The sequence below is a fragment of the Cryptosporidium bovis genome (assembly GCF_009768925.1).
Source record: "Cryptosporidium bovis isolate 45015 chromosome Unknown contig_16, whole genome shotgun sequence".
Taxonomy (NCBI): Eukaryota; Apicomplexa; class Conoidasida; order Eucoccidiorida; family Cryptosporidiidae; genus Cryptosporidium; species Cryptosporidium bovis.
In genome coordinates this window covers 271,323-279,819 of record NW_027125032.1, presented here as the reverse complement: position 1 = coordinate 279,819, position 8,497 = coordinate 271,323, and the positions used below count along the sequence as shown (strand labels likewise).

Here is an 8,497-nt window from a genome sequence, read left to right as displayed (position 1 = left end):
GTGAAACTAAACTCTATCTGGAAGAGCTCTCAAGAACTCAAAACGGCTATCACAGTATTCGTCGTAACTGCAATTGCATTTTAGACACGGATCATTACATAGATGACTCTTCATAAATTTTCTAAAAGTTATTGATATTCTCCTATTTCTTTTACATCTGTTTCCCTCTACTAACTCAGTCTTTCTAGACTTAATTCCATGTCCCCATTTGTATCTTATTTCTTCTTTCATAATATAAAGACTATTTTCTGGAACAAAAACACTCCTTTTTTCAATTCTTTGAAATCCATTTTTCACTCTTTTTAAGTCATAAAAATCAAAAAGTATTGAACTACCTAGTGAAACGACTATTATACTTTCACCTATTGTATGATGTGAATCTATATGCGGCCCAATACCTTGCCCTATTTGGTATTCATTAACTGTTATCTGATCAGGTGGTTCTTTCGTTAATCCATAATCTAACATTCTAAGTATTAATTTGTTTATTATATCTGGAATATCTTTATTCCAGTTTGAGCTTATTACTTTTCTAGAGTAGTCAAAGGAGTATCCAAAATGTTGCACTCTTCTTCTAAGTTTACATTCCCATTCTCCCTCGTTGTCAAACCAATCAACTAGTTTCCTTCCTTCCTCATCAGACACAAAATTTTTAAACAGCATAAAACCTCTCGAGGCTAGAAACCTTTCATTCTCGATATTATCAGAAATTGTTCTAATGTTACTTATTTTCGACCTGTTTTTTTCAATTCTTGATGAATATTCAATGTATACACTTCTTCCTCCTAACTTAAACTCGCTTTTATCCGAGCCATTAGTATTTTTTATATAGTTATTGTAAAATTTCTCGCACTCTTCGATACTATGAAACAAAAGAAACGAATGAGAGTTTTTTCCCAGTGCAAAGTCCTTTATCCTCACACCCAGTTTTTTCCCTTTATCCTCAAGAATTTTTTTTATCACACTCTCATCTTCAACGCATTTTTTTCCCAAATTTGTTACATATAAACACTCAGTCGGTATTTTTGATTTTTTATACCTATATTTCTCGTCCATTACTATATTCTCTGTCGATTTCAATATAACTATCTCTATATTATGAGACCTCTACTGATACAAGTATAGTGTTGTAGTTTACATTATTTATTCCTCTAATTAACTCACTGTGATCCTGTTTTTATTTTTTCTCGTCAAATATTCGTTCCTTTGTTTTGGCGCCAAGTTCAGTTATATTAATACTCTAATGTTTGTGATTAAAAAGAAAGTAGAGAGCAACAATAATAAAGTATTATTTATGGACAAGTTTATGATTTAGATACAAACACTGTGGGAATGGCAATAATCAGTCTTGCTTTTATATTTAAATATGATAACAAAAGGTAAAGGTTTGGGTGGTGATGAGAGCAACAATAGTAATAATGAAATACAGAGTTTATTGGAACATTTGACTCTTCAAAACGATGCTTATTCATCATCAAACAGGCTGTTGATGAAATATAACAACAATTTGAAGTCTCAAACAAACAATATAATTAACCTACTCAAAGTTTTGATTTGCATTACATCTAAAGATGGCGAGTATTATTCATTTAAAGAGAATGAACACATAAATAAACTAGTGAATTCCTGCAGACTATCCTGGTTTGAGTCTCTTTACAGCTTTTTGAACATCACAGAAAACACTTATGAGACCGTTTTGATCTCGCCAATAGTATTATTTAGCAAAGAAGAAAGACATAAACACACAAATATAGAAAAGGATCAAGAGGGAAATAGAAATAAGTATGAACACGTGAATGAAGGTGCAGGGAATAAACAAGAATGCTTGGGCGAGTCTAAATTTGAGCTCAATATAAGTTTGGTTGATTTTGTAAAAGAATTAGATATTGATGAAACTGTTAAATTGTTTTATTCTAATATACTGAATTCACTAAATTTAATACATAATTCTACATCAATGAAAAAGTTAATTTACGATTTATTAATATTGCTATGCAAAGGAGGTGCGAGTTATACTGATGGTTTAAATTACCGTCAGGAATTCAAGGGTTCATCGTATAACATACACTTTGTTAGATTTAAAAACAAAAATACAGACAGTGAGGAGGGGATAATCATAAGTAATTTTAATGAAACTAATTCTAGTCTTATGAATGAAGGACTTGAATTTATCAATCTTTCTAAATATTTTTGTTTTGAAAGGTGTGTAATATTTAATAGATGCAATTTAAGATTTCTAGTTCTAAGCCAAAATAACAACTTGTGTTGGTCAGATAGAATTTCAGACATGAATACACAGTTTTTGCAAGACTATACATTTTTATTTAACTTTGACAATCCAAGAAGAAAATTAATTTTTAACATAATATCTTCATTTAACCAATTTATAGCCAATTTTATTACTGGATCCATAGATCAACTTAATGTCGATAAGTCGTCTTTTTGTTTCAACAAGAATACAATAAATTGTAAAGACAAACACAATACTAATGATGATGATGATGATGCCTCATCTTATTTACCAAACAATAATGGAAATAATAAATCGTTAACAGTTAATGAAACCTTTGAAAAAATATTGTTATTCTTAAATGAAAACAATGATATTTTAAATTCTATATTAATATCACCAAACAAAACCAATGTTATGTCAAAGTTAGGTAATGAAAATAGTAATTATACAAATAACAGTTCTAGCTTTAATAATCACACTTCGATTATTAGTTCAATTAATTCGTTCACTACATGTGTTTCGCAAGGAGTAAATATTGACAAAATAAATATTTCTTCTTCATTTGGTGAAGCGAATTATAATAAGCACGAAATTAATGATTTTCCCGTGTCTATATCAATCTCGGAAAGTGATAATGACGATACTTGCAATCGGAATAGACAAAGATCGAACTCCGAAATAACAACTTTGTCCGAATTTTTGCGTGAAGATTTCGAAATTCACACTCCTATAAACAACTACGAGCACCAGAGAGATAATTTTAACGCTTATGTTGACACTCAAAATAAAGAAGACACTTCGTCAAAATCTGACGAACAAAACGTAAGAGTTGACTTCTTTTATGATGATAGTTTTCATACTTGCGAATGGATTTTATTATGAACTATTTTTATATTTGGTGATTTATTTTCGATAATGGTAATAATGATATGATTTTATGGTGTATGCCTGTACCAAATATTGCATTATATAGAATCGAAAAAAATTTCATTTTCACACTCAATAAGCAGGTTAAGTACTAAAAAATACACATACCAATTCTAGGTTTTAATGCTAACTCACTTGTCTATTTATTTGCCCCTTTTATGTTAAATTTCTTTTCCAACCTTGTCATTTGGTGCCAACCGATGAATAAGTGGGCGCCATTTATGTGGATCTAAAAAAGACTAGTAAAGTGCATGTAATGTAACCCTTTGACATGCTAAAAAGGTGGTAGCAGCTAAATTTAAATTACTTATTTTTAATATTGAGGAGTGAGTAGAGTGGTGTAAGGGTTTTGAGTTCGATTTTAATAGTTTTAAACCTAATATAAGGGAAAAAAGGTCTAAAAATTATTCAAGGCTTGGAGAATATATGCATTATCAGGTATTATATGTGGTCTGAGTAAGAGTAAATTAAACAGAGTGATGAGTGTATTTTGAGCGTCTGTATATGTAGGTGAAAATATTTATGTATCCTTAATAAAAGATACAGCCATAACAGTTTATGAATTAAAATAATTTTTGAATAATAGGTGTTACAAAATTGAATGAAGCAGAAAAGGAAGAAAAATGATAACAACGCTAGTAAAAGTTTTGGACCTCCCTGTAAGGTCAAAAAGTGTAAAAAATGAAGTGAGTCAACTGGATAAATTGAAGAATATAGTAGGAGTGACTAGAAACATTGGGTCTATGGTTGAAAATGATGATTCAAATGAGGAAGTGGACCGCACATTATATAAACAGTCTGTGGAGTCATTGTTGAGTATGTGCCGTTCACTGATGAGACAGGGAGACACTTTGCTAGCTATAAAACAAATAAAGCGATTTTTGTTCACAGAGCCAACAAGTTTGGAGTCACACACATTTATTGCATTGTTATATATAAAAATGGGTAATTACCAAAAAGGCTATGATCACATAATGGGAATAAGGTTTATGACAAATGATAGTAATTATGATGCAAAAATAGCATCGGGTTCAATAATGGATTCAATAATATTTCAAACATGCAAACTTCCACTTGGGCTTAAATCAATGTCGTTAGTTGGATATAAGTTAGAAGATGAGCTTCCATTTGATGATAGAACGTTGGAATATACATATCCATATAGAGTAGAGAAATTGGGTTCAATATCTGGAAGTTATGGATTAGGTCAAGGAGCAAACGATAAACTTACGACGCTAATAGCAACACAACAAATCAATGTTGGTGAGTTAGTGCATGTTGAGGAACCATATGCTCTTGCACCAGAAGTACCTAGCGATCTTACGATACAAACAACCTGTTTTCATTGTTTAAGAGAAAGAGAGGTGTATGACCATGCCTTTAGTTGTTCGGTACATCCAAATACTTGCCCTTTTGTGTTTTGCCGTTGGGAATGTATGATAAAACATAGTAGACGTCATGAACTTGAATGTGATTTTATTGGTAATATTGTCGTGATATCAAATCAATCAAATCTTCCAATTTCGTTTCTTTTATTGGCAATAAGATGTCTATTTCAAACATATTTAGATAATAACTCATTTGTTGGAAAAAATGAGGGTATTTCACTAAAACTATTGGATTTGCCCTCTTATTATGATACTATTGAGATGATATACCCTGATTTATACTCAAATATTGAAATAGCAACGGAAAGATTAATTTATACAATTCCTTCACATTTAAGATTGTTTTTGAGTAAAAGAGAACTCAAAACATTTTTATTATCTTTGTATTCAAATAAGTTACCTATATTTATTACATCCGCTTCATCAACATTTAATTCGTCGCCTGTTCCAATATCAACAGGGCTTGGTTTATTTCCAAAAGTATCAAGATTTCAGCATTCGTGTATCCCGTCTTGTGTTTATTATTTAAATGAAGAAAATAAGATATGCTTAAGAGCAGCATATAATATTCCAGAAAATTCAAATTTAACAATATCATATATATCTGATTTATATCAACCAACATATAAAAGAAAATCAATGGTTAATAGTTTTAAAGTATTTCTATGTATGTGTTCAAGATGTTCGGATGATACTGAAAATAATTTGTTTTTGGAAGGAGTAAGATGCCCGTTTTGCATTACAGGTTTCTTCGTTCCCGTTCCAATGTTAAAGAAGGAGGAAACACATGATAATAATTATGATTTGCAATCAAATAATAAAGGATTGATAGGTAAAGGCTCATTAATAAAAAGCTCGTTAATTTCCAAAGAAAATTCAAAATTAGTTTCGTTTCAAAAAAACGAGGATAAATTTACTCCAGAAATGAAAACATTGTGCGAGAGAGCAAGGATTAGTGGAAAATATGGTGAATTACAAACTAAATGGAAATGTAATAACTGTGGGGAGTATTCAGGAGAGCTTAATGATTACTGTTCACAATTATCAGAAGAAATGGATAAACATTATAAATATGCAGTTGATTCATTCCAAAAAAGTGATAGTATATTGTCTAAAAAATTATTTGAAAAGTTTATTGAAAATTATTCATTACTATTACATAAGAATCATTATTATATATACAATTCAAGATCATATTTGATTGGTTTGTATAATTGTACTGATTCAAATGACTCAAAATCTTCATTTAAATATTGTAAATCAGTTGTGGTATCTGCGTGTAAAGTATTTCCAATATGTTATCATGAGAAGGTACACTTATTTTTAAGTTTAGCTGATATTATATATAAGAAAGAGATGTTGCAAAAAGTTTCACAAAGAGGTTTATTCAATAATACAAAAGAATTAATAATGGAATGTCTATGGTTATCTTTGTTTAATAGCCTTGTTTGTTATGGCCCAAAAAGCCCAATTTACTTATACTGTTTTGAAAGAATACGCTTATATTCATCGATATTAGGCGTAATTACACCTCCAAGCAATTTAAGAATAAGAATAACGTCAATTGACTTATATTCAAAGTTAAATAGAGAAATATTAGGTAATAGTACAATATCTAAAAGTGCCAATTATATATCCACGCTATCAGAATATAGCGCATTATTATTTATAGCTTCTATAAAAGGTCACTTGAGAGCAATAGCTCAACTACTTGTAGGTGATGTTAAAGATATATTAATGAATCAGATTACATATCTACCTACAGGATTAAATTTGATAGGAATGGCAGCAGGTAATTTACGCGATGATGTTTGTTCATTATTAATTGAGGAGGGTTCAGATTTATTGTATGAAAATGAGTTGGGAATAACACCGTTACATTCATTATGTTTATTTCCAAATTTGGAGGATGATTATATTGATAAGAATAATGATAAAAAATCAGCCATAATAGCAAGAGAAATGATTAGAAAAACATATAAAATGGATAATGATAAATTAAATAATATAAATAAAAACAAAAATGAAGGTAAAGTAGATGATAAAAAAAGTAATGATTCAAATACTGTTATAAACAATGAAATAAATATTCCAAAAAAAAATACAAATAGATATAAATTATTATATAGTAAAACAATAAGATGGTTGGGATCGAATTCACCATTACATATAGCAGCTTATAGAGGTCGTAGAACTTTGTGTTCAGAGCTAATACATGGAGGAACTGATCCAAATATTGAGAATATTGAATTAGCAATACCATTGCATTTGGCATCATTAAATGGCCATACAGATACTGTAAAAACATTGCTAAAATATGGTAGTAATGTAGATAAAGAGAATTATCAAGGTATAACATCATTATTATTGTCTATATACGGTTTAAAATATGATACAATGAAGCTGTTATTGGAAAATGGTGCAAATTTAGGTCATGTATCGGACGTATTAAAAATGAATTCAATACATATGTTAGTAACAGGTTTATGTTCAAATACAAGTTTGAGTTATAGATTTCCAACAAAATTGGATGATTTACCATATTTGTCACATACTGGCTACAACAATAAAGATTTAAATACATATGTATATTCAATGGGAACTTCACATACGGGATTTGGTAATAATATATCAACAAAAATATTATCATTACCAATACAAACACCAACAGCAGAATTGTTATACATATCACCTAAGGAGATGTTGATTAGATTAAATAATACATTTGAAATAGTAACATATTTAATAAATATGTATGAAATAAGTTCTTTATTAAGACAAAAAGATTTAAATGGTTTTAATCCATATGAATTATTAGACTCAATGTGGAGTAGTTTTTTAAAGATAAGAAATGAATCAATATCAAATCAAGGTTTATGGTATTCATCTTTATCAGATGAAGATAAAATATCAACACAAGAACTCTGGACACACATTATGCAAAGAGTAGAGAGATTGTTAGAAATGTTAAAGGTAAATAATTTAATATATGACATAAATGAAGATGATCCGGAATCAGAATTACCATTACCTAAAAAAGAATGTAAGGGTATAGACAATACAAATAATGAAAATATGAATAAATTAAAATCAAAATTATTCAATAATGATGATAAATATCTAGTTCGAAAAAAACATAATGAACAAATAATAACAAGAAAAATGGGAGATCCAATAAATAACTTTGAATTAAAAAATATTATTAGTGATTCAAATATAAAAGAAATAAAAGATGTATTATCAAAAAGAAGGGAGGATTATTCTGATAGTTATAAAAAAGGTACAATGTTTAAAAATTTAAATTTGGGTAGTAATACCAAGGGATCAGACGTTTTATTGAATTCAAATAAATTAGATGGCGAGAATAAAAATAAATTACCAATGTCACAGAGTAAATCAATATTTGCCACAAGTAAGAATATAGGTAAAAAGTCAAGTACATTATTAAAACCAAGTGTTTTAAATTCATCAGAGTTATCATCTAAAGTAACAACAGACAGCAAATTATCATCAAAACAAAAGATTCAATCACAAGTATTAAATACGAAATCACAAACATTAAATAAAACAGGAGAATTAAGTGTCAATACAAGCAAATTAAATAGCTTGGTCGAAAAGAGTAGTGCAAAAAAGGCTACACTAGTACTTAAACAGAAAACAGTTGAAAACAATGATAAACCTATAAAGAAAGTATTAGTGTTAAAACCAACATCAGGAGTTTCTAGCGAGATCGGGATATCATTAAAGCCATTGGTTAAAGGTAAAAGTGTAGGTGGAATAGACTCGGCAAATATAAAAGTAGATTTGTCCAAATTAAAAGTACTGTCTCCAAAAAAGATAGAGATAAAAACAAGCAGTTTAGTACAACCAAAATCCATACCAAAAATAGCAGTAAAGGCAAAGTTATTACCGAAGATTTGATATGAACTAACAATTAAGGGGAAAAAAG

The 8,497-nt window shown here is 29.1% G+C and overlaps 3 protein-coding genes across 3 annotated transcripts; 2 read left to right on the top strand and 1 right to left on the bottom strand.

The window, feature by feature from the left end:
• Positions 1-6: 6 nt before the first annotated feature.
• On the bottom strand, positions 7-1,056 carry FG379_000747 (2OG-Fe oxygenase superfamily; the record flags this gene model as incomplete). The annotated part of the gene is made up of 1 exon (XM_067326157.1): positions 7-1,056. The coding sequence occupies one exon, from the start codon at positions 1,054-1,056 to the stop codon at positions 7-9; it is 1,050 nt and encodes a 349-aa protein (XP_067182842.1).
• A 310-nt stretch (positions 1,057-1,366) lies between these two features.
• Positions 1,367-3,115, top strand: FG379_000746 (uncharacterized protein; the record flags this gene model as incomplete). The annotated part of the gene is made up of 1 exon (XM_067326156.1): positions 1,367-3,115. The coding sequence occupies one exon, from the start codon at positions 1,367-1,369 to the stop codon at positions 3,113-3,115; it is 1,749 nt and encodes a 582-aa protein (XP_067182841.1).
• Positions 3,116-3,783: 668 nt separating this feature from the next.
• Positions 3,784-8,469, top strand: FG379_000745 (uncharacterized protein; the record flags this gene model as incomplete). Its single annotated transcript, XM_067326155.1, has 1 exon — positions 3,784-8,469. One exon carries the CDS (start codon positions 3,784-3,786, stop codon positions 8,467-8,469), a length of 4,686 nt encoding a protein of 1,561 aa, XP_067182840.1.
• Between the last annotated feature and the right edge of the window lie 28 nt (positions 8,470-8,497).